Below are 26937 nucleotides of genomic sequence, written 5' to 3' on the forward strand. Positions count from 1 at the left end.
GGTCCCTTCCAGCCCAAGCCATTCTCTGATTCCATGACAGTACAGCATATTCAGCTTTAAGGCTTTTAAGATTAGAATTGAAGTCCAGCAAAGGCACAACACAGTTCAGAAGCAGAAGTTTGTTCAAGTAGTACCAGTGTGTTGACTCTAGAAACAAATGAAATTCCAGAGCAGCTAGTCTATGTCCATGCTGCTCTGACTTTACAAAGGAGATGTTACCTGAACTCCCACACCTGACACAAAACCAACACAAGCTGTGTCTCATGTGCCCTGGCTGAGCAGACAGCACTAGCATAGTTAAGTACGCAGCTGCATCCAGCTGGGATTGGGAGATCCAACTGCTGGGCACTGACAACAGCCGGCCCACAGCCTGGTCTGGCACAGAAAGGGCTGCCAGGGAAAACCTGAGGAGCCTTGAGAAGACTTTCCATGCCAAATTACACAAGTGTCTGGTCAATCCTGAGCCTCTGCAGAGCAAACTCCTCATCCTACCCACTCACAGACAGCAGCTGCAGATGGAAATCCCTGGCTGAAAGCAGCTGAAATGTGAGATGGCACAAGTCAGCCTTCCAACCCCCAGTGGCTTTGGGGTTTGCTTGGTTAAAAGAGACTTTTAAAGCTTTTACATTTCCTAATGGCAAAATCCAAAGGAATAAAAACTCCTTGGAAGGACAGTGCCATTTCAACACACAAGGTTTGGTACCTAATCCCCAGGCATGCTTAGGACCTTTTGAAAATTCAGTCTCCATCTCTGTGCTGTGTTGTTTACAGGGACCAGCAACACTGACACCACACAGTGAACACAGGCACAGATGGGTGGCTGGTCTAAGTCAGCAGGACTGTTTCCTCAGCTGGAATTCTCCAAATCCTCTATGTTCTGCCTGGTCTGGTTTTAGCTACTGGAAGGAAGGGGATGATGTGAGTAACAGTGTCAGCTGCCTTGGAGGGGGCGCAGCAGAAGCTTCCACTGCCTTCAGGCCAGCTGTCCATCACAGGCCATGGCCAGCCCTCCTTCCCGTGGTAAGGGAGGAATGAAACTTCCAGTGGAGACCCTGTGTCTGCTCCAGCCCCAGCCCAGAGAGAAGGGGAGTCCCCTGACACCAAGGCAGGGACACCCTGCTCGTCCCCTGAGCCACCCTGACCAGGCACAGCAGCTCCAGGAACACAGCACAGAGGTTCCTGCTTTTATTCCAGTCCCACTGCCACGGCTGTGCTGGTACCTACCTGGAACCCGTGTTTTCCTCTCCACCACGAGGTCAGCTCCTTTGGTGGCATGTCGATGACAGACACAATGTCCCCCACCTGCAAAGGGTTGACAGCATCAGTCACAGCCAGGAGGAGAGCACAGTTCCAAAAACCACAGTCTTAGCACTGCAAAGAACTGCACAACTCTGGAGCAGCTGCACATCTGCCTTTGCAAAGCCGAGCTGGGAGGTGCAAGAGTTCCTGCATTATCCAGCACACAGGATACAGCTGTTCCTCAGGAAAGGGCCTGAAGAGCAGCAGGGTCCTGGGAAGGGCTACAGAAGGGTTCTGGTTAAACTGCAGTGATGGTGTCAAGCACTTGGGTAAATCTGCTCCAGTAGCTGAACTGATTTTTACTGCCCTACCCACGAGTCTGTAGGCACTGAGGCACTGAGATGTTTCTCCTTGCTCCCTCTCACAGCAGAGTGAAGAGCTGCCTTTGCAGCTCCCAAACTGCTCCAGATGAGCTGCCCAGGGTTACGAAGTGAACAGAGGAGAAGTGGTGCTACAGCAACAGGATGGAAGATGGCAAAGGACACCAGACAGGTTTTCTGAAGCTTTGCTCATTCCTATAAAAATGTAGTTCTGCAATAGTTCAAAAGGAAATCTGTATAATCAATACTAAATTTGGCTTGGTTTGAATCAAGCTCTGTGTGGCCTCTATTACAGAAAATGAGAAGGGGCAGAACCTAAATAAATACTGCAGGTATTCCAGGTAGGTGGGCAAAAATTCATGCCAGTAATGCCCTACTATCACCAGATATTTTACACTGGTGGATCTCAAAGTGTTTTACAGAAAAGACAACACATCCCCAGTTTGCAGACAGGGATGACTGAGATGTGGGGAAATTATTTCCTCCAGGGAATAGTGAATCAAGAGCAAAGCAAATGTCCATGAAGGAAACTGCTGCCATCACAGGAGCAGAGTCACTGAGGATGTTTCTCAGAACTGGGGAGCAAACCCCACTCAGCTGCTTGTGCAACTGCCTACTAGAAATTTAGAATAATAAACACAAAGATAATTTGGATTAGGGAACAGGACTCAGCATCATAAACCCCCTGTGTTCTGTGTCACTACTGCTGTGCTGCCTCATGCACACCCTTGCAAACTGCATGTGCCACAGTTTCCCTTCTGCACAGAGCAAGATTTACAAGCAGGGAGTGTCATCTCAGTGCTCTCATAGGCTGACAACCAGCCTGGATGCTGGGCTGCTTGGAGTCCAGCTCAGAGCTGCCATGCCCACATGTCCCTCTGACCACAGAGTTCTTTGGGGTATACTATTCCTTGCCTTCATTTGAACATGAACAAACCCCAGGCAGCACCAGACTATCACTGTTATTTTTCCTTCCTGTGCTGCACACCAAGGATGTGATCACAAAGCTCCTCAGGGCACTGTTTTCCTTCTCATGTTTTGTAGAAACAGCACCATTGCACAGGGCAACCAGAGCACAACCAATCCTTTTTGGGTAAAACAGACAACCAAAAGCTTCCAGGGTCTGGAGACCTTGGATGGGATGTGAAGCAGCCTGGGCTAATTGAAGGTGTCCCTGCCCATGGCAAGGGGTGGAATGGGATGGGTTTTAGGGTCCCTCCCAAGCCAAACCATCCTGAGATTCAGGGATTTGCTCCACAGCAGCCCCTGTGCTGGATTTTCTGGCCAGTTTTAGCTCATCACCTGCCCTTTAAGCAGCAATCCTTTGCCAGTCTTGTTCTTTACTTCTCATGGGAGCAGAAGCTCTTAAAAATGGTTATGGACAGGGACTTGCTCAGAGAAACCCAGGCGGTGTAACCCGGGCAAGGAGAAATGAAACTTGTGTCCACACACACAGGGACAGTCACCCTGAACAGAAAACACAGGGGCTTTGCTCAGGGACAGCCCAGAGGAGCTGGCAGGAGCTGGTTCATTGCAAGATACTAATGCCAAGTAAAGCTGTATTTTAAAGATGACTGAACATCTGCCCATATCCAAGTCATTGCAGATCGAACATTTAACTCAATCTTCCAAGCTTCATCTCACAAAACATTGTGGAAGTGTCTGGACATATTCCTGATGTGCACAGAGGCCCAGACAAACAGATTGCACTCATTTGGAGCTGACAACAAGGAATGCAAGTGCTTTATTTACCTCAAAGGACAGTTCATCTGCTGCTTGAGCAATGTATCTCTTAATGACATGGGCAGCAGCAATAGCAGGGACATTAATGGATGATTCCTCATGGACCAGCAGGTGATTCCCCTTGTTATCAATCTGAAACAAAGAGCACAGGGGACTGTGAGGCAGCTGAGGACAAGTGAGGAGGCATTTTAGTGGTGCAACGGCTTCAAGCTGATTGAGAGAGACAGCCCAGCCCCGGGCCCCAGGAGAGAGGGCAGAGCACAGCCAGAACAGCTCACTGGGGGTTCCAGAAGGTCGGGTGTGCCCATCCCCTGAGGAGAGAAAGGCTAGCTTGGTGCAGCTTTGTGTGCAAACAGTAACACACAGTGAGGGTCTGCACCTCCCTTTAACACCAAAGCATGGTGGTTTTCCATGGCAATACAGATGTGCTACAAGAATCCTCTACAAGGTGGAATTAATGCTCGAGGCACTGAGGAAAGGAGAAAATGCTGTTAACCCAAAAACTAGTGTCGCTTTCCACTTTCTCCCACACTTTTAATTATTTTAAGAAAACATGCACTCCCCTCCCTTGTAATTATCAGCATACTTCCAAAACTCCCAGATTTCTGTGTAAAATTCTGTAGGATTCTCAGTGAGTCATAAAGGTTATTCTGCACTGGGTTTGCTGTGATCTCCAGGCCTGCTGTGTTGCTCTGAATGCTACATCTTATTTCTCCCTACAACTTCCCTTTGCCACTTTCCAAGATTTTTCTCATCCCAAAGGATTTCAGGGTGAGAAGGATATCAGTGGGGAAAACTGCAAGAAAACACACTCAATCCTTATCAGATCCATTTAAAAAGGAGCTGCAACAGTCTATTAATAGCTGTTTCTATTCCTGGTGTGCAGCGATGGAAAGCCACACGTCTGCAGGCAGCCTGAGCAGGGACAGCTGGACACTCATCCAGCCCTCCCTGCTCTCATCCCCACTAAGGGCTATTGTTTAAAGGCTACAAGACCATTAAACCTGAAAGCAGAGCTGCAGCTGCAGTTCACAACACACAAACTGTGCCACTGCAAGCACAAGGCTGCCTCTGTCTGCAGGGAAGCCAACAGGAGCACGGAGTATTTAGTGGGTTTGGAGCTGCCACAGGGAAAAATTATTTTAAAAACCCAAGAGAGCAGGGAAACACCATAACAGAGACAGCTGAGTTTTAGAAATGTGCCACACTTGCAGCATTGCCTTGGCAAAAAGGAGAGCAGGAATAAGTGAGCTTCGAAGTAAGTGAGCCTTCTGCAACCCATCACTGGGAGATCCAGTGCTGAATCTGGCATTCCCAGGCAGCTCACTGGAACTGCCACCTCTTCTGTTTGTGAATATCAGCAGGACAATATGTTTCTGAGAGACAAAATCCAGGTAACAAGGAAAAAAACTCTATACTCTTAACACTGGTTCTGATTCTGTGTGTCCTACACCTTCTACGTGCTCCTAACAAGGGAATAAAGCTCTCAGGATAGAATTCCAGTGACATCAATAGGTCTGGAAAGAGCAGCTGTGTGCCTGCTGTGTTTCCAAGGTCAGGAAACAAGGAACACCCCAGGTTTGTGCTGTACCTCCATCCATGTGAGGGCAGGGCCACAGTTGATCTTGTTGCCTGCGATGTTGGAGAGCCGAGCCAGGTAAGCCATCAGCATCTGGGTGACCAGCTGGGACACAAACACACACACACAGTGGTTCTGTTAGTGCACCTGCCTTTGGACAGCCTTCTGCAGGCTTAGGGAAGACCAGAAATCACCCACTGCCACAGGCAAGAGTTACAGAGATACGTTCCCTTCTGCAAATAAATGCATTTCTGTTGTTTGAAGGACAGCAAGCTACACACAGGGTTACAACGGTTTCACCAAAAGAAAGGGAAAAGAAGCAGCTCTCTGTGAAAGTAATAATGTTATTATTATAATTTTGTAAGATTCATGCAGATTTTCGTAACTTCCCTTGTCAAGACACCCTAAATCTAAAGCTTTACCCTCACAGTGGACACACACACAAACAACTCATGTCCTAGGGCCACCAAACACACCTGAGAACCTCTCAGTGAACAAATCCTGAGTGCCACTTCCACACGCCTGCAAAGCCTTGAGAATGCAGCACCTCAGAGTGACCCCCTGGCCAAAGAGTAACATTTCAAGCATCAGAAGAGGGCTTTAAAAATACACTTTGCCATGTCCCTTCTGTAACAGTAAACTGGTTTTTATTACAGAGAAGCCACTGAGGCCTTTCCAGAGTCTCACAGTGACAGTGATATAAAGCAGCATTGTAGCCTAGAATCTGTAGGACTGTTTAAAACATTGTTCTCCTCAAACATCTGTTCCAACGTGGCCAATTCACGATAAAAAATACATGATGAGACACCCCACAGCTGCAGAGCACCAGAGCTGTTCAGCATCTTCACATCCTCTGTGCCTGCAGACAGAATGTAGATTTTCAGGCTCTTGTTCTAAAGTCCAGTTAAATCGGTGGTACAAGTAAGGATGTGAGAGATAGGAATGCCTAAAATATAATTAAAAATAAACCAGGAATTCATTGTCCTGAATATTGCTGCTTCTGCTGAATTTAAACTTTAAATCCTCCTCAGAAATACCCTGTGTGAAGCCAAAGCAAGTGTTAAATCAGTCTCTCTGCTGAGTGATGGGGCTTCATGATCAGCTCCTTAAATTTCATGGCAAACACCCTGTAAAATTCCAGGGGGTACTAATTTCAGTGTCCACATCCTCCAAAACCATGCAGCTAACATTCACCTGCTGCTTTCCAAGAGATTTTTCTGGACATGAATAAATCTTCAATTATCAGCAGCAAGAAGCTGAGGTAATTTCAGCTCATCATACTCTGGGTAAGCAAAGAAATGAGAAGTATCTCTTTGAGGAAAAGAAAAAACCTCATTGAGAAAAAAGAGCTTTTTAAAGACCATTTAAATAACACACTAATGAAAATGCTCTTAAAAAACGCTTCAGGAATACTCAGTTTGAAATGGAAGCCTAGCACTCCAAATGGGATCCCTCTGGCAGTGCAGCAGCCTCAGACAGCATGATGCCCTGGGAATGCTGAGTTGCTAACACTAAGCCAGGAAATATCCACATCACTGACAAAGCTCCCAAAGACAAAACCAAATTCACATACAAGGGACCACAGGACAGCAGCTTTCTTGACACACAATTACTGTTCCAGATTCAGTTGTCTGAACTTGCAGGACATTTCCCTTTAGATCACTGACTTTATTTGTGGTAGCCAATTTTCAAAGGTAACCCAGGCTGCATTAAAACTACTCTACACTAGAAATAAGTATTAATAGCAATATACTAGTATATTACTAGTAACACTAGTAATGGTATACTAGTAATATACTAGCAATCAGTATACTTATTACTATAACACTAGAATAACACTGTGTACTAGAAGTAAATGGAATTTCTGAGGCTGGAAAAGACCTCTAAGTCCACCACTAAACCATGTCCCCAAGTGCCACATCCACACACTTTTGAACACTTCCAGGGATGGTGACCACCACTGCCCTGGGCAGCCCCTTCCATGATAGAATTGTCCCTGATATCCAACAAACCTCCCCCGGAGGTCATTCCTTGAACAAATCCCAGTGCCTGGGTGGTGCCCTGGGTGCCCCAGAGGGGCCCCTTACCTCGGGGCTGTCCTTCAGGGCATCGGAGCGGGGCAGCTCTGCCAGCTGCGAGAAGCGGCGGTCGTAGATGCACAGGTGGAGGTGTTTGTCCAGCACCCGGAAATCCTCATAGCTCCTCTTCACGATCCAGCTCCTGCCCTGCACACACAAACACAGCCACACTGTCAGCAGCTCCTCAGCCCTGAGGGGTAGGAAAGGGAAATCTGAGCACAAATAGCACTTTCTCCTTGAAACATTTGAAAGCGATCAAAGTGCCTGAATAACATTTTCATGGTTTAATTTGCAGGTAACATTTTCATGTTTGAATTTGCTGCAGCCATTCCTGCTCCAACCAGCTGTTAGTGGTCCTGTTTTAATCATTTAACCATGAGTTTGGATGTGGCCCAGCAGCATGAGACCCATCCAGAGCTTTAACTTCCACCTGTCTTACAAGGATTTTGTAGCATTTTCCTACACGAGGTGTCCTTGCACAAATGTAAATCACCAAGTGGTTGTATAAACAGCGTGAAATTAGATTCCAAACAGATAGACACATATAAACCCAGAGATCTGAAGGCAGGATTGAAGCTTGCAAAATTTCTGCCAGGTGCCCCAGGCAAACCTTCAGCTGAATTAAGAAAACAATCCATGATGAACAACTCTAGCTGCAAATTTATTCCTGAGTGCATATCATTTTCCCAATTAAAATATAGACAAGATACAGACTGCTCCAGGGGACAAGGAAGGGACTGTGGCAGCACAGAACAGTTTGCTTTTTGAAGCTTTTAATATCTAAAGATAACTTTTAAATGCTCCATGGCCTATTATGATCAATAAAAAATGTTGTATTAATGCAGCAGTTCACAGGTCAAAGCACTTTATGAGGAGTCATTAATCACAGAATCCCAGAGTGCTTTGGGACAGAAGGGAGCTTAAAGCACATCCAGTCCCACCCCCACCATGGGCACAGACACCTTCCCCTGTCCCAGTTTACTCCAAGCCTCATCCAAGCTGGCCTTCCTCACTTCCAGGGATGTGGAAGGAATCAAGGCATAAGATTGCTCTGGGTTACACGGGCACTCAGAGGCGGTGCCAGGGACTGGAAGTGACACAGGGATGCCTGAAAGTGGAGCAGAAAGCAGGGGATGTGTGGTGTAAGGGGGACACAGCAGGGGACAGAGCTATGAATGCTGACCTGCTGTGCCTGGCTGGCAGGGCTCTGCCAGGTGCCCTCTCCCCAGGATACAAAAGGCATGGCCTACTCTGAATTCCCAGTCATAATTCCTCTACACTGATTTCTTTATCAGCAAAGTTCTAAGCATCAGTTTTACAATTGTATCCAAAGCCTGCGAGGCAATTGCAGATATAAACCCTCCAATCCAGCTACATTCTGTCCCAATGATTTAAGACAACTCCACACTGTGGCTGTGTCCATAGACTCTGCTTTCAGTTAATGAGAAATCACCATATTTCACAATCCTACAAAGAGGCACCTACACAGGATAAATGATTTGGGATTTCCACATTATGTCATTTCACTTTTTGTCTGTAGGAGAAAAACAAAACCAGGAGTGCAAGACTAATTCAGGGAGCTGTCAGCCTTCCCCATTTCTCCATCTTTTGCAATTCAGGGATTCCTGCACTCTCACTGAGCTGCCAGTGTGACCTTCAAAGGTTCAGTCACCAACATAGGGAACAGCAGCCTCAGAAATCCCTGTGATCCTGGATCTGCCTCTGCCACCAAATCGGGCATTTCATTCCTACGTGACCACCCAAACAACAAAATGATCTGTCAAACGATCCTATACCTGCCACTAATTCCATTCTATTTCATTTTAAAGGCTGGTCTGTAGCTTTGCAGCCTGGCTGCCATGAATGAGGGCAGTAAGAGTTAAATGCAGCCGGGAGGCAGAGCTGGGTCAGCCCCTGCTGTGCCAGGGTGTGCAGGATCCCACACCATCCCGGTCACAGGGCTGACAGCAGCAGGAAAAGGTGATGGATGAGCAGGGACAGCTTACCCCACACCAGCAGCAGTGTCTCTGGCCCCACAGGAGGCTCCTGGAGCAAGGGCAGGCAGCAGAGCCGGAGCGTGGGCAGGGAACCAGGATCCTCGGTTCCTGCACCTCCAAACTGCAGCTCGCAGCTGCTAAGCAACCAGCAGAGCTCTCCCTGAGCTCTCCCATCCCTGAGCTATCCCTGAACCATCCCTGAGCTATCCCTGAGCCAGCCCTGAGCTGTCCCTGCCAGCAGCCCAGGCTCCTGGAGAGGGATGCTGTAGGTGCCTGGAGGCCAGAACCTCATCACCATTCCTAGGTCACTCAGCCTAGGATTGTGGACAACAGGCTCTTGTGCAAAAGGATAATCATTTACTTCATGGAATCGTGGAATATCCTGAGTTGGACCCAAAAGGATCATCATTCCAAGTCCTGGCCCCGCACAGACCCCCCAACAGCCCCACCCTGGGCATCCCTGGCAGCGCTGTCCAAAGGCTCCTGGAGCTCTGGCAGCCTCGGGGCCGTGCCCATTCCCTGGGGAGCCTGGGCAGTGCCAGCACCCTCTGGGGGAAGAACCTTTCCCTAAATCCAACCTAAACCTCCCCGGCCCAGCTCCAGCTGTTCCTCAGGTTCTGTCACTTCTCTCAGAAGAGCTCAGTATCTGCCTCCACTTTCTGGGAATGGGGCTGCCAATTCCTGTCTCACTCAAGAGTGGCCGTGCACAGGCTGTGCTGGCACAGAGCAGCACTTCAGGAGCAGTAACACACATTTCCACCCAGCAGAATGTTATTCCAACACCCTAAAGAGGTGTCTAAGAGGTGTCTACCAATATTCTAAAATTTTAAGCCTGCCATAACTAATTTCAAAAAGCTCCCATGCTTTTTGAATACTGCATTCAAGTAGTATTAAGCAAAGTTTTTTTCAGATTTGGAGCCTGAGTGATGAATTTTTAAGCCACATTTACATTGGGTGCAATTAACTTTACAGGAAGGAATCACTGCAGCAATGGAGGAAGGAACTGGACAGTATTTAGTGCTTCCCCTTAGATCTCCAGCACAAACCTCAGGAAAGCAAAGTCTGGATTCTCCCAGCCAGACTCCCAATATAACCTTCCAATATAACCGGAAACCATATAATATAATTTACCAATATAAAAATTGTACATCTTGCTCCCCTTTCCTGCAAATTCTCAAGTGCCAGAAAGGTTTGGCAAAAGGATTATTTTTTAATTTAGAGAGTTAATAAAAGATTAGACACAAGTAAGTGCCCGTTACGTTGGTCTTGTGTTGTCAACTGTGTTTTATAGCAAAGCTCAACATTTCTGGTGCTTCAGGTACTCAACATCCATATGGCAAAAATGTCTTCTTCATGTTTTTAATGATTTTCATAAACTGTTGCTCAAATAAATTTTTGATCAGCCTCTAATTTTCTAATACAATAATTACTTTTCATTTCCTTAATTATTAGTGGTCCTGATTTACAGAAGCACAAGCTTAAATCCACTTAGATTCACTTCAGTGGGACATAAGAGGTGAAGTTAAGCACAAAGTGAAGGTCTGAAGTGATTCAGACCTTCAACTACAAACCTGGCTGTGACAAAGTTCTTTAAAATAAAAAAAATCAAATAACAAGTGAGGATTTCAATAATGCCATTAAATAGTTTCAGGATCTTTAAAAGGAAAAATTGACCAGTGACTTAAAAACAAGTTCCTCTTGAAAAAAAAAATCAATATATTTTTTGAAATTGCTTTTTACAGAAACATTCACAATGAAAAGCATCATGAAGAATCTGGAATTTCTCACAGAATGGAAAATCTGGTCTCATCCCTACTCTTTTCCCATCCTGATCTGTCCTCCCTCACTCTGCTGGGTAGGATTAAATGTACAATGAGAGCCTGGTGAGATTTCAGCCTCTGCACAGAGCTGCTGATTTTTTTACGATTATCAAAGCAAGGAGAAATGTCAGACTAAAGAAACTGTCTGACTATTATCTGAATTGTCAGACTAAATGATTAGAGACTGCTGAACTGATGACTTAATTTCCAGTGAGCCAGAGATCTGAACCCTCCATCAGTGGCACCAGCACTGCAAGATCACAGATCAGAGACGCTCCCGGGCTTCACTTGGCACGGGAGGAGATGGGGAGGGACAGGGATCCAGAGCCCAGCTCCACAAGGAATATTTTTAGCTCTGCTGATCAAATGGCCTGCGGAGGACGATGAGCAGCCACAGCCTGGAGTAGTTTCCTACTCCCTTAAGCTCAGCTCAGTCCTGTGGCACTTGAGCAGCAGTGTCACTCCCACTGCCATTCTTCCCAAGCCTATCCTGATTCCTGCAGCTCAGTGATGGCTTCATTACCAACAGACAGATATTACCCCCTGCAAATCTGAGAGGAAGCAATTTTAAACCATTCCCTGCATTTTCATTCCCCCAGTCAAAGCCCACTTTGTTCCATTGTCCCTTAAACTCTTAAACTCTTCAATTATCAGTACAGGAATTGTGCTTGTTTCTAGCTGGGCCTTCCCTAAGTCCAGGCCAGTTCCATACTGGAATGTTTGTACATGGGTTTAACTCAGCATCTGGCAGAAAACTCTTCCTGCTGTGCCCTGAGCAACACCTAGAAGCACCTAGCCTGCAAGAGAGGTCCAGCTGCTGCCAAGATTTGTGGTACCCTCCATTCACAAAACTTACATGCTAGAATTTTGTATTAAAGATTTATAGATCTTCTTGCTATGTAGGAAAAGCTCCCGTTTCCAGTTGGATCTGTCTCCATGTCAGCAGGCACAATGCCACCCTGTCCATCAATCCCTCTCCAAGCCAGCCAGGCTGCCACTGAGCTCCAGCACACACAGCCTTCCTGTCCCACAGTCTGGCTGGGTTTGCACTACAGCACTTAGGATTTATTTATTTTAAGACAGGGATAGACCTTTCTCTTCTGGTTCAAATGCTTATTTCCTCAGAGAGAACACATGGATGCTCTCCTGAACCTTGCAGCCCACATGGAGAGCAAGAGCAGAAAATGAGATGAAAGTATAAGGCAAAAGTCACTTCAGTTTGACCCCTAAGTAAGAAAACACCACAGATTAAATGGCAGGAAAAGCAGCAGCATCCAGCAGGGCAGGTTAACTCTGCCATGGGTGACTCTTACAGCTGTCTGGGGCTCAGGCTCTGTATGTTATTCCAGCCTGACCCTTCAGCCCTTTCCTGTTTCAAGTCACAGCAGAAAATGGTTTAGAGATTTAGTCAAAACAGAAAGCAAGATGGATAAACTCCATCCCAGGGAGTTCACCCAGGAAGTGTTTTTAGCTGGTGCCTTAAGTCGCTTTATCTACGTCTACATCTGTTTACCAAAGAGACTCCACAACTTCTGGTGCATTATTCTAACTTGAAGGAAATTATAAATCTTTAAAACTTAAAGGGAGTTTTCACTAAGGCAACATAAAAGTACTTTATTTCTGAATGAAATACTAAAACTTCAGCACTCACCCTGGAGTCACAGCACATGGACACAAGGGAGGAACAAGCACAAGATGAAGGGAAAATACAAATGGACAGAGCACAAGGCAGAGGAGAAAATTTGGTATATTTATGTGCTGGACCCTTATTAGCCTTATTCCACAGCATAAATTAATCTCTCAACATTAATTATCAGTTTATTATCAATTAATTGCAGTCACTAGGAAAAAAAGATATTTTAATGGAAACCACTGCAGCTTTTCTCTCCTAAAAATTAGACTTTGTTGTGCTGCTGGATTCCAATTACAGATAGGAGCCCCCAGAGCACACGTGGGGACACAGGGCTGGGTCTGAGGGACAGCAGTGTCATCCTGTCTATCCTCACTGTTTGGGAAATCACCCCTCAGGTGTGTGTGGTTCTCTGGGGGAGAAGGGGACACCAGCCATGAGCCCCAGTAGTTCCTGTGTCCCTCAGAGGAACAGCTTTGCCAGGAGTAAATAAATGCTTGGCTCAGGCTTTGGGGCTGAGTGGTTCTGTACAGGTACAGAGGAGTAAGAGCCCAGCAAGACAACCCAACAGAAACAGAGTGCCTGAAACCCTAAGAGCCATTTTTCCTCCCAGAACCAGCCCATTTCTGAATGGCAGCCTGACAAACCTTGAACACGACCCAGGATTTACAGCCCTCGACATGTGAGTGACATCCCTGCTCTCCTGCCACGCTGTAATTTAAACACTTCCTATCCATCATCCCTTTACCAAAATTCCACCATGGAGCAGCAGGTCAGGGGTGAGGGGAGGGCGGGCATGGTGTGGGGGCTGCTTTTCTGCACTTCAGAAAATTACAATCGTGACATGAGAGCTTGGAGTAACAAACTAAACCCTTCAGAGCCCCAGAGCAGAGCTCAGGGAAGGGAGCTGAAATTCCACCATCCTCCAGGTAGCAGGGCAGTGAGGGGGTGTATGTACAGCTACAAATGACTGTATGGACCTTGCAGGCATTAAACACAGCTCCCTCCTTACCCCACAGCCCAGATGTGCCACAAACTGCTCTGCACTCAGCCACAGGGGAAAGCTCCATCAAAGCCAGCAGCCATGACTGGCCTTCAGAGCAAAACAAACAAAAAACCTTTAAAATTACTTGCCTGAGGTTGTTAAAACAAAAGAAAAGAAAATCACAGAATCCCAGGATGGCTTGGGGTGGGAGGAACCTTAAACCCCATCCATGGGCAGGGACACCTTCCACTATCCCAGGTGCTCCAAGCTTCATCCAGCCTGGCCTTGGGCACTGCCAGGGATCCAGGGGCAGCCACAGCTGCTCTGGGCACCCTGTGCCAGGGCTGCCCACCCTCCCAGGGAACAATTCCTTCCCAATATCCCATCTAACCCTGCCCTCTGGCAGTGGGAAGCCATTCCCCCATTTTCCTATTTCCAAAAACTTCCCGAATTCCTTGCCCGAGCTCACCTACAGCATCAGCAGCTTTGGCAGACACAGATCTCAATTTTCTTAAATCTCATTTCTCAGGCAGATCATAGCAGCAAACAGCTGACTTGTGTATATGTATATATATATATATATATATATATATATATATATATTTGATCAGAGCACAGAAGCATGTTTTTGTAAATACAAACTACCAGCGAGAAAAGACATTTTTTTGTAGGTCCAAACCCAAAAAACTATTTGAACACCCCCCATGACCCCGTTAGGGCTGCTATGTCACAGGCCAGACATCCATCACATCATTTACAAACAACAGGCACTCAGGAGCACAGAAAGAACAAAACCCTACTGTATGTGACACTGACACCTCAAAATGAAGCAACACTACCAGTGCTTGGAAAATATCACTAACAGGGTAAGAAATGCCTCTAGGCAAGGTTAGAGATAAAAAACATGAGTATTTCCAGGCAAAAGATCTGCAAGCAGGGGTGTTAGAGATGCAGCTGATCAAGCCTCAAGGACAGAGGTTGGAAAGGTGAAACATTATTTAGAAAGCACAAGAAACAGAAGCAGTTATGGGGAGGTTTTGTGAACAAGGCTGGAGTAAAAATGGAAAATCTGCTGCTTTTCTGGCAGCTGCAGCCATCACTCTTTATGAAGAAATAGTGAAAAGTGGTGCCAAGACCCAGGAGATGAAATATTTAAGAAAGACCACCTTCAATATCTAATATCCCTGATGGGGGCTTTTCAAAATGTAAACCACAATGTTTGAAATAAAGGCATGGTTTTAAACCCACAGATGAGTTAAAAATGCACCACTTAGAAAAGAGAAAGTCCTGATCTGTCAAAACTTGAGCCCTTGGTGACAAACCTGCTCTACAGTCTTACAAAATACAGTCTGTTGATTTCTGATGCCTCCATCCCCCAGCCTGTGGCACATCTTCAGGGTGACAACGAACACCTGCTCTCTGCATTTTAACAAACTTGGGGCCTAAATCTGCTCTGTAACTCTGGGAAAGCCCCCCATAATTTAAGGAACAAGCTCAAACTGGGTTCCCCCTGAGAATTATGTAACTGACTCCTCTAAACAAAACTTATTTTTCATGTAACATGCAGTTGGGCAAAGCACCTCTATTTACTGAGTGCAGCAGTGGCACTCTCAGCCCTCTTATTACCCAGACAGCTCAGTTCCAAGTTATCTTCAGAATATCAGTTTAATAATCCATCTGCACTCAGTGTAACTGGTAGGAGATAACTTCAGAAACTGTTGTGATTGTGTATTTTGCCACCTGGCTCTGTGCCAGCAAATATTTGCTACAAACAGGGAAGATGATGCATCTTTGATTTACCACTGAAGTATCTTTAGGACAAGCTGTCCTAAGGAGGGCTAGGTTGGATATTAAGTTGAATTTTTTTAATGGAAAAGGTTGCCAAGCCCTTGCAGAGGCTGCCCAGAGCAGTGGTGGGTGGAGTCACAGTCCCTGGAAAAGCTAAAAAAAACTGTGTTGATGTGGCACTTGGGGACAGGGATTGGTGGTGGCTTGGCAGCGCTGTGGCGAAGGTTAAACTCCATGACTTTGGAGGTACTTGCCATGCTAAATGACTCCATAAGTCAGTGATTCTGCCTTTACACACACACTGTTTATTATGATGTGGTTTCTGTGCCTTGACAGAGCCTTTCTGAAACCATCCTTTCCTGACCTGCCTGCTCTGCATTTATATCAGTGAATCTGTTACTTGGAAGTGCAGATGCTGTTCCAGGGTCTGTGAACATCACCTCCCCTGAGGCTGAGCATCCCAAATGCTCACCTGGGCTGTCTGCTGCTGCTTCCTCAGCCTCTTACACCCAGCATCACCTGGTGACCAGAGCAGCTTTGCAGCCTTGCAGAGGATGGGACTGGATGAAACAGTTTTAGATGATTTGTCCCAACAGCCTGTCACCTTCCCCAGGTAAACAGGTATTGAAAATGTGTGCATGGAAACCTCCCCATAAGGAATAAACATCAAGGCAGGAAAGAATACCCCCACAATCCTCCTCCCATTCTGGACTTGAACCAAGCCCTGCTCTTGGAAAAGTTGTAAAACAAGTGAATTGTAGGCAAAGGGCTCCTCTGCAAATCATCTGCACTGCTCAGTTGTGGGGACAACTTGGTGTCTCATCAGAACAGCCCAAGTGTCCCCTTCAATTTGTGGCCAGGCCCAGCCTTGCCTCCAAAGCACCACATGAGGGTCAGGAGCCCTGCCAAGATCCATCACAGTCCCATGGCTTTCTGCAGTGACCCTCACTGCCAGAGCCCAGAGCACAGTCTGGGCACAAGCAGAGATCTCTAATTCTGGCTTTGTTTTCTGTCTGAAGGCAAAGGACACGACATCAACAAACGACTGTGGAATTGTGAGAGCCTCTGCTGCTCACAGAAACCCTTCAGGACAGCACCTCGATGTGATATTGCACTTTATCCTGACAAATGATCTTCCTCTCACTCATCATCCTTCCCTAGAGCAAGGCCTGGCCCTTCCCTTCAGCTGGGGGGTTTCCATCAGGGAAAACCATCTGAAGCAGTTCTGTATCACTTACATTCCCTCTGACCAAGAACTGCCCAGCAGCTCAGCTTCATGCAGCTCTGATGAACTGGGAGGCTCTTGTTTTGAGGAGGTTATTTCCAGACCCCCTCCTTCCCGACTCTCAAATAAATTCCTGAGCATTTCCCCATTGGAGTTTGAGCACAGAAAGCCTCTGTCCCTGGCATGCTGAGAGGACAGCTTGAAGTGCACCTATATTTGCACCTGCTGAAAAAATGTGCTTTAGCACCAACAGCTCCACAACAGTTTTTATTTCTGCAATGTCATAAATATATGATAAATAAATTATTCCATTCCACACACAGGAATCAACAAATCCACACACAGCTACAACCCTGGTTTTGCATCTCATGCATCCAGAGTTAAGAAAACAAAGAGCTCACCCCATTTCTGTCACAATACACATTTAAATAATTAAAGAGAGGAAAAAAAAATTGAAGAGAGCCACGAATGGCGCAATTAAAGACCAAAGTTTAAGGGTGACAGCAATTTTTCATGTCTCGTGAGCAATGGATGGATCTCCACAGCAGAGCAGTGAATTTGCCCTGGCTGGGGCTCAAGGAGCAGCCCCATCAGAATCCCCATCAGGGAACCCCAGAGCCCCAGGACACACGGGTGCAGCTGGGACAGTGCAGTGTGCTCCTGGAGGGGACAAAAATCCCTTTTGCCTCAAAACTGGCACTGCCATTGTGACATGTCCAAACAGGACAAGGGGAAACAGCCTCAAGCTGTGCCAGGGGAGGGTCAGGTTGGACACCAGGAGGAATTTCTTCCTGAGAAAGGTGGTCAGGCACTGCAAGGGGCTGCCCAGGGAGGTTCCTGGCGTGTCTAAGGAAGGCCTGGATGTGGCACTCAGTGCTCTGGGCTGGTGACAAGGTAGGGATCAGTCACAGGGCGGACTCGATGGTCTGGGAGGGCTTTTCCAATCTCAAGGACTCCATGACTCTGTGTGAGAATTAAGGATCACTGACTTTTGCTCAGGCTGAGCAAAGGGTGTGGTGAATCTGCTTTTAGAACAGGACACAGCAGACCCCAGTGTTAATCCTGCTGGATGGGAGTGCTGCCCTACCCAATTTTGCAGGAAATCTCTGAACACCAGCCATTAAAACCCTTGTCCTTAATAACTACTATCCCAATTAGTAAATGAATCTATCCTTCAGTGTTATCATCCCAGCTACAGAGTAATAGATGTTCATTAAGCAGTTCATATGTAACTGAACCCTTATAGATGGCAGCTTACTTCCCCAAAGCCTGGAACAGAGCCAGGTGTTTCACAGCCCCTCCACCTCGGCTTTGGGATCTCCTGAGGTCTGAGCACAGCCCAGCAGCACCCTGCAGGTTGCCTGCCAGCTTCAGTCATTCTTGATTAATTCTCATTACCACTGTCACTTTGCTTTTATTTACTGCTGCTGGGAGCAGGAGGCACAGAGTGCGTGACCTCAGATCCACCGGAGCACAGCATGTGGAGTGATGGATTAGCAGGGTGGAAACAAGGAATTCTGCTGCTTTCTTTTGCCTAATGTGAAACAGCCCTCAACACCCAAGAAAAGCTTAGGACAGAGGTTTCAACATGTGTGAACATCTGGAAGGATGAGGTAGAAATATCCAAGCCAGAAAGGCCCGTGGGCAAGTTTTGAAGAGGTTTTGTGGATTTACAAAATACCCAGGATTTGTTACCCAGAGAAGCTGTGGCTGCCCCATCCCAGGATGGGGCTTGGAACAACCTGGTCTAGTGGAACGTGTCCCTGTCCAGGGCAGGGGCTGGAACTGGATGGGCTTTAAGTTCTTTTCCAACTCAAACATTCCATGATTCCATCTCCAAACACCTGCACACGTGAGGCACCAAACTCATGGACAACCTGTCAGTGGAAGTCTCATTTCCCCAATCATCTTCAGGTAAGTGTGCCAAGAGGCAGAAAGGAAGAACAGAAAGCAAGGCAGGGGAAAGGTCATGATGGTGACCAGAATTTTAATGCATCTGAAAGCAGAGCAGCTTGTCTGAGCCCTGAGTATACACAGCCTGGCCCTGACCAAGGGGTGAGGACACACAGGCAGGGACAGGAGGCTGCATCATGGGAAAATTTACTGTTTAATAAAAGCACCAGTTAACTGCTTTTGTTTTGTTGAGTAAAATCCTAAATGAAGGCAGAAAATCTTACATAAATATGGAGAAGGATGTTAACACACATTCTGAAAACAGACTCTGTACTGGGTAGGATCCACCTGGATGCTCCACAGAGATACATCCCTTTAACAAAGACATGAAAGCTTTCCCTTCTCTGTTTCTATACGTATATAAAGCACACAGAAGAATATCTGTGAGTTGGAATCTGTCCTTCAGTTTTAAGAGCTTTTCACAGGAGCAAAGTAGCACTTACTCAGTTCCTGTTCTCCAGGTGTTTGAGTTTCAATCAGAAACTATTAATAAAGAAGACAAAGAACCCAACCATATTTTGAATGTTTGACTCAAAAATCCTCCTGCAAGCAATCTGTGGTTCCAGCCTGGACTATCCCAGGCAGCCAGAAGCAGCAAACCACACCTGAGATGTTGCTCCTCTGACTCAGACATGGCCCCTGCAGGAAGCATCTCCCACTCTCTGTTCCCCACAAACCACTCGGGATGGGGAGTCCTGCCTGCTCTTCCTCCCTGAAGCCTGCTTTTCCTGGCCTCCCCTGTGCCCTTGAACATTCCTTCCTGCACAGGAAATGTGGAACAGGGATGCCTTCAGAGCTTGGCAAATCCTGCTCTCCAAGCACAAGGTGCCCAGCTCGAATCTCCTGCAGGGCAGAGCTGGGACAAGTGGCTGAGGTTTGGGGCAATGTCTTCTTCTGGTGCACCAGGGACCTGATTCCATCCACCAGAGCAAACACAGCCCCTGTTGGAAGGAAGAACAGGAACAGGGTACAGCACTGGGCATCCTGTGCCACAGGAATGGCTCAGCTCCTGCCAGCCTGAAAATGGGAGCAAGAAAATGGAGAAAAACCCTGCTTGGACCACAAGAATTCCTGCTCTGGGAACAGCCTTAGAAATGTACCAGTGCTGGAACAGAAAAAGGCTTCCTTTGCTGCCATTATCCCCTGGAAAGGAGGAGCAGGAAAGGTGCTGTGGCTGGGCTGGCATCGCAGCAGTCAGCCTGTGTCTGACCCCTGAGACTGTGTCTGCCTGGCTCGTGCTTGTGCAGTCTGACATCCCTGCTGAGCAGTGCCTGTCACTCCTGTCCCAGCAATCCACCTGTGAGCACGGACATGAGAAGCCAAAGCCTCAGGAAAGGCTAGAGGTTACAGCCCCCCCCTTAGAACATGAACATCTCCACAGACAGTCCTCGTTCTCTCCCTGCCACTCCAAATGTCACCAAAAATGATGCTTGAGGTGTTCAAACACCACAAATTTCACACTGTAAACAGCAATTGCAAGTTTCATTTTTCAGAACAAAAGCTGAGACTGGGCATTCTTTTGTTGTAATATTTGAGTAAAAATATTACTCAAACCCCAAAACATCCAAAAGGCACATTTCCAGCCTTCCTTACAAGCTGACTGGATCAGTCCATTCCAGCCTTTTTGCAAGCTCTGACTTGTGCTGATTTATTCTCCACACTCTGAGTAACCCCTTTCAAATGTGATTCAGACCGTGTAAATTCTTTGTTTATCCCTGTGGAAACTCCCAAGGATTGCAAACACTGTCCAAGGACTTTCACAGCAGCAGGTACAGCATGAATTCCTCAGGGGTCTCAGCCATCCCCTGTGCTCCTTCAGGAACCACAGGGATTCCCAATTACTGTCTCTAGGTTCAGAGGGTTCACAGGTACAGTCCTCACACCACCCTTCCAGGACTTGGCCCATTTATTTTAATAATATCACTTTTTTTCACAGAAGTCCTGAAATCCATCTTCTAGAAATACAAGTTCAGTGCAACCTTACTTGGAAAAAAAAAAAAAGGAAAATCCACCTGAATTGCTGAAAAAAAAAACCCAAACCAAACCCTCCCATCATTGTCTCTTCCCAATGGAATTTAATTCCCTCCCTTTGTCATTTCCTAGTTTTCACATTTAGATTTGTCCAAAGGAATCAAAAGAAGAATCCTATCTCTCCTTTTTTCTGAAATAGCTCTCTATATAATCCCACTTCTTCTTAAGAGCTAATAAACTGGATTAATTTTTTTTAGGTTTTTAAGTAGAAGAAAAGCTGAGCAGAGACTTAACCCCTCCTCTGAACCTTGCACAAAGCCTGGATTTCACAAGCTGACTTGCAGCACAAATACACCTCCCAAATAATGCTTTTTCAAACCTTATCTGGGAAGGTTTTGCAAAACAGGCATCAAGCACTAATTCTCTTTACACCACTAAAATGATACTTACAGCTGGGAAGCAGTGGGATAGAATTCCCTCAGTGTAAGTAGCTGTGTCCTGCCAAACCCAGCTAAGGCTGAGCTGGATGTTTGAAATATCTGCTGCTCCAAAGCTTTGCTTTGCTGCCTGCTCCAGAGGGAATGGCACAGTAAATTCCATTTGAGGGCCACAGCACAGGGGGGTCTGCACAGCCCGGACTGGGCAAGGCCCAGCACTGACCCCCAAACCCACCGTTGACTGATTTCTCTAAGTCTGGAAGAGAAAGTTGGCAACTCCTTCACTCTTTGCTATCTGCTTCTGCAACAAATCACAGCAATTGAGAGCTTTTACATTTCTGTGGATTCAGCCTCCCTAGCAGAATTCGCCATGTCCATCTGAGCAATCCAGGACATAGCTCAGGCTGCTGCAGTGCCTGAACACCAGTGCTGGAAGCACATCCAAAGGGTGAGGAAAGCCACATTTGGTTTTCAGGCTTTTTTCCTCCCTCCTTCAATATTTTTGGCCTGATCCAGAGACACCCTGCCAAAATCTGTCCCCATTGCACATTTCACACCTCCCATTCCATTCTCCTGTGGAGCAAAATCCACACAGCCACTGCTGGTGTCCAACGTGTGATGGAATGGAATTTCTCCCTGGACATGGGAGAGACCGTGGGGTGGCAGGCCTGAAGTATCTCCATGGCAGAAATGATGCTCAGCTGCTCAGTTCCTGCCATGCCTTCCTGGTCATTGGATCCAAATGTCACAAATGTCTCAGCTTTCTATGGATCTGAGAGACAGGGACATGGAGTAATGGGGAGAGAGTGATCCTGGGGAAGGGGGAAGCTCCAGCTAGCCAGGGGGAGTAGTTTAAAATAGAAGAAAAATAGGAAAAAAAGAGAAAAAAGGAGGAAAAATACAGGAAAAGTAAGGGAAAATACAGGAAAAGTAAGGAAAAAGGAAACAGATAAAAGGGAAAGAGGGGAAAGGGGCAAAGAAGAGGAGAGGAAAGAGGAAAAGGGGGAAAAGATAAGAGAGAAAAAGGGAAAAGAAGAAAAGGTATGAAGAAAAAGGGAAAGGGGGAAAGAAGAAAAGGGGAAAGAGGAAAAGGGGGAAAAGGTAAAGAGAAAAAGGAGAGAGAAAAGGCAAAGGGAAAGGGGGAAAGGGAAAGAAAAGAAAGTTTAAAAAAAAAGAAAAAAAATGAAAAAATGGAGACGAAGGCAGCTGGTTCTACATCCATCCTTTAATGGATGAGGCCAAATCCCAGGGTTTCCATTGGAGGGGAAGGGAGGGGAGGGGAAGGGAGGGGAGGGGAGAGGAGGGGGGAGGGGAGGGGGAAGGTGAGGGGAGGGGAGAGGAGGTGAGGGGAGGGGAGGGGAGGGGGAGGGGGAGGGGGAGGGGGAGGGGGGGGGAAGGGGAAGGAGAAGGGGAAGGGGAAGGGGAAGGGGAAGGGGAGGGGAGGGGGAAGGGGAGGGGAGGGGAGGGGAGGGGGAAGGGGAAGGGGAAGGGGAAGGGGAGGGGAGGGGAGGGGAGGGGAGGGGAGGGGAGGGGAGGGGAGGGGAGGGGAGGGGAGGGGAGGGGAGGGGAGGGGAGGGGAGGGGAGGGGAAGGGGGAGGGGGAGGGGGAGGGGAAGGGGGAGGGGGAGAGGGAGGGGGAGAGGGAGGGGGAGGGGGAAGGGGAGGGGGAGGGGGAGGGGAGGGGAGGGGGAAGGGGAAGGGGAAGGGGAAGGGGAAGGGGAAGGGGAAGGGGAGGGGGAGGGGGAGGGGGAGGGGGAGGGGGGAGGGGGAGGGGAGGGGAGGGGAGGGGAGGGGAGGGGAGGGGAGGGGAGGGGAGGGGAGGGGAGGGGAGGGGAGGGGAGGGGAGGGGAGGGGAGGGGAGGGGAGGGGAGGGGAGGGGAGGGGAAGGGGAGGGGAAGGGGAGGGGAGGGGAGGGGAGGGGAGGGGAGGGGAGGGGAGGGGAGGGGAGGGGAGGGGAAGGGGGAGGGGGAGGGGGAGGGGGAGGGGGAGGGGGAGGAGGAGGGGGAGGGGGAGGGGGAGAGGGAGGGGGAGGGGGAGGGGGAAGGGGAGGGGGAGGGGGAGGGGAGGGGAGGGGGAAGGGGAAGGGGAAGGGGAAGGGGAGGGGGAGGGGGAGGGGGAGGGGGAGGGGGAGGGGGAGGGGGGAGGGGGAGGGGAGGGGAGGGGAGGGGAGGGGAGGGGAGGGGAGGGGAGGGGAGGGGAGGGGAGGGGAGGGGAGGGGAGGGGAGGGGAGGGGAGGGGAGGGGAAGGGGAAGGGGAAGGGGAAGGGGAAGGGGAAGGGGAAGGGGAAGGGGAAGGGGAAGGGGAAGGGGAAGGGGAAGGGGAAGGGGAAGGGGAAGGGGAAGGGGAAGGGGAAGGGGAAGGGGAAGGGGAAGGGGATTTCTCAGGAGCTGGGCCTGGTGCACAGTGGCAACAAAGGAGCAATTCCCTTTGCCAAGGCTCAGAATTCCCCCCGTTGTCCCCACACAGGTGAAATCCATGCCTGTACCCTCAGAAACATCCCTGCAAAGCACTAGAGAGTTGGGTGCAAGGCACCAGAGGAGCAGGGTCAGGCCTCACCTTCATCCTGCCCCATCCCAGCTCTCTGCTGCTCCTGGGCCTTCCTCCTGCACGGGGGTACTCTGCAGGGTTTGGAACACAGTTATACCTGTGGCCACCCTGTGAATCTCTGGAGGTGTCACTCAGGTGGGGGAAGGATCAGAAGTGATGTGCTCTGGGGCTAGTGAAAAGCTGCCATGTTCTCCAGGCTCACCTGCAACAGCCAGGGAATAATCCAGGGCTCATCCCTCCACTGAGCACTGCAAATGTATCCCAAATGTGAGGGCTCAAAACACACTGAAATTCCAATTTCCTACAGTCCCCTGAAGGTCTCTTTGCCAGGCACTGCCCTGCCCATGGTGGGACAGACGTGTGCCCACCCCCAGGGTTTGCTGTGCTGCCTGTCAGCCTGGCCTGCTTAGCTGAGAAGTGCTGCTTTTGTTCCAGACTGGCTCCAGCGGGTTACAACAGTCCCAAAAAATGCCAAAACACGGGCAAATCTGACAGATGTCCACTTGAAGCCTCTCTTCCCTCTCCCGAGACCACATTCATAAATATGTACAGGAACATGTGAAAGCTGCCCACAGAGAGGAATTCCTGCTGGAATTAACGCTGCTGGAGCTCAGCCTGGCCAGGCTCCATCTCCAGAACAGGGCAAGAGGATCTGCTCCTCAAGATGTGGGATGCTCTGCTCCTCAGGATTCAGGATGCTGTGCTCCAGGTCTCACAACACCCCACTCTGAGCACAGAGGTGAGGCAGCAGAGCAGGGACCCTGCAAATTCACCACCTGTCAGTGTGTACTCAGATGCTCAGGGGGTGCTGAGGTGAATCATGTAAAGAGCTCTGTCCTGACCCAGGAAAACAACCCAGCACAGGCAGTAACTCTGCACTGAACCTGCCAGCACCCTGCATCTCCCACAAAGGGTGACTCACATTAAAGCACACCCATCAGGTGGCATTTTACAAAGTCACCCAGATCAGCAGATGAAAAATTCGTGGCACAGAGCAGCAGATTCCTCTGCCCAAAGCATCCCGAGATAAGAATTCCATGCCAGGTGTCTGGGAGCAGATCAAGACTCCTGGCAGCACACTGGTAACAAACCACTGGCTGGATTCTCCCTGGTGGGGTCATTGGTGTGTCCAGGTATCTGTGCTCCCCCCAAAGTGACCTCAGCCTGGGCACACCCACTCCTGTCTCTGGGCTCACCCCTGGGCATCAGTGAGGATTATTTGCTTTACACTTTCCTTTTTCTCCCCTCAATTCCTCTCCTCTCCAGCACCACAGGCAGCATCCCTGGGGGAGCGAGCCAGGGAGGAGGTGGAAAACCCTAGACACAGCACAGGAAGCGACACATCCCAACATTCTGGAGTTGAGTGGGAAGGTGAATGAAACCCAGGCTGGGGAGAGAAAACAGGGCATTTACCTGGCAGGAGATCTGCACCAGGTACACCAGCTCCTTGGACTCACAGCCATTCCTCGTCACTTCGTTCTGTTCCTCCGGGAGCGAGAGCTGCAGTGAGGGAGGGGAGAGGAGAGAAGAGAGAGGAACAGGTCAGTGAGGGGGACAAACCAGGCACAGAACTGCACACAGAGCTCAGCATCCACAGCAGCTCGCTCCCAGACATGCCGGGTCTCAGGGAATCAGGCAATCAGGGAAGGGCTTGTCTGGCTGGAGCTGCCACAGGGGAGACACTCAGCACACACAGACCCTGCAGTGCCACTGGATTCTGGAACCTCACCTGACAGGTTAAAAATAAAAATATGGTTCAAAAATAAAACAGTTAATGGGGAAGCAAATGGTTCGAGGCAGGAATTAAACCCTCCAGGTTAGAAGTCTGCAAAATTAATTGTTCACTGAAAAGATCTCTATAAATATTCATGGAGAGTGAATATAGAACAGTGCTTCTCTCTACCCCCTCCCCACATTTTTTTATTTTTTTATTTAATACATTCAGGCAGACATTAGATAATAAAACACATCTCCCAGTTTCAGTGCTGTCAAGCAATTCACCCCAGCAGAGTTTTACAGCACCATTCATCACACCCAGAGTCATTAACTGCACCATCAGGATGTGTTTGTGTGAGAGCAATGAGGAGACATTCCTGCACATGGAGTCAGCCTGGAGCATCCCACTCCTGGCCCTGTTATCCCACTAAAATGGTTTATGTTTAATGATCTTCTCTGAGAGCACAAATTACAAATAATTATAAGCAAGTTAAGACTGTTTGCAAAGCAAATAAATAAAGGAAATGTGTACATAAAACTTAAAAGGCCATAAAAAAATCTCAATTAGCCAAGAGCAAAAAAATCCTGAAACAAATGAAAGCAGAAATGAAAAAAGGCTGAGGAGAAGAATCCCAAGTTGCTGTATTTAATGAATGTAAGCAAGTGAAAATCAGAAGTGGGTAGTGAAAGACACCTCACGAAAGAGGGAAAAAGAATGCAAAGTTCTCTCCATACAAATGACCATGACACCTGGAATTTATTTAACTTTGTTCGGCCAGAATCTCCCTTTTCTCTGTAGGGAAGTTTCACCACACATGGATTCAGCCCTCTCCCTCCACCAACCCAGCTCCTGGGTTCTAACTTCTTTTCTGATGGCTGTAGACAGGCAATTAACAACACTCCTGGGCCAAAGAAAGTCTTTGGACCTGTACAGTTTATTACCAGCATAGGCTGCTGCTATTAATGTGATTAAACACAACCATAGCTTCTGTATTGCACCTTCCCCCCACCTTTATCATCATTCCTTGCTATCAAATGTCACATCTGAGTTTGGAAACTACAGTCAAAGGAAACCCAAAGCATGCAGTAAAGGAAGGTGCACACCGGCTGTAAATATTTGCCATGTTTGCCAGGTATGAGGAGCTCTGGTGCAAAGAGGCCACAAAAATGATCCAAAGGCTGGAGCAGCCCTTCTGTAAGGAAAGGTTGAGAGAGCTGGGGGTGCTCCCCTGGAGAGGAGAAGCTCCAGGGAGAGCTCAGAGCCCTTGCAGGGCCTGAAAGGGCTCCAGGAGAGCTGGAGAGGGACTGGGGACAAGGGATGGAGGGACAGGACACAGGGAATGGCTTCCACTGCCAGAGGGCAGGGCTGGATGGGATACTGGGAAGGAATTCTTGCCTGTGAGGGTAGGGGGGCCCTGGAATGGATTTCCCAGAGCAGCTGTGGCTGTCCCTGGGTCCCTGGCAGTGCCCAAGGCCAGGCTGGATGGGGCTTGGAGCAGCCTGGGACAGTTGATGGCCATGGCAGGGGTGGGACTGGATGGCCTTTAAGGGCTCTTCCAACCCAACCCAATTCTGAGATTCTATGAATTTTGATTCATATGTGGGTTTCCTACTCGTGGAGAAAGGTTTCCATCCTCTCATCTCCCCTGTGCTCCTTGAGGGCACACAGACCCCCCCAAGCCCAAGGGAATTTCAGGTGTCCCTTCACTGAGTGTCTCAATAGCAAAGCTTATCACCACAGGCCCTGAAAACACAGCATCCAGGTAACAAAATCACCAAGAAGCAGCTGCAGAGATCCCTGAAAGGAACTCAGGGCCCAGCTCTGTGCAGCAGAACATGGGGTAGAGAAA

At 48.4% G+C, this 26937-nt stretch overlaps 1 protein-coding gene across 4 annotated transcripts in view; it reads right to left on the reverse strand.

Annotated features, from left to right (window-relative positions):
• ARHGAP32 (Rho GTPase activating protein 32) overlaps positions 1-26937 on the reverse strand; it is a 209953-nt gene that overhangs the window by 69685 nt on the left and 113331 nt on the right. For all 4 annotated transcript variants that reach the window (XM_053963433.1, XM_053963431.1, XM_053963432.1 and 1 more), the window contains 5 exons: positions 24785-24871; positions 7029-7166; positions 4954-5046; positions 3372-3494; positions 1225-1302 (listed from right to left, as the gene is read on the reverse strand). In XM_053963433.1, coding sequence (XP_053819408.1) covers positions 1225-1302; positions 3372-3494; positions 4954-5046; positions 7029-7166; positions 24785-24871 — 519 coding nt within the window. The remainder of the gene's footprint in view (positions 1-1224; positions 1303-3371; positions 3495-4953; positions 5047-7028; positions 7167-24784; positions 24872-26937) is intronic.

The sequence above is a fragment of the Vidua chalybeata genome, chromosome 23 (assembly GCF_026979565.1).
Source record: "Vidua chalybeata isolate OUT-0048 chromosome 23, bVidCha1 merged haplotype, whole genome shotgun sequence".
NCBI lineage: Eukaryota > Metazoa > Chordata > Aves > Passeriformes > Viduidae > Vidua > Vidua chalybeata.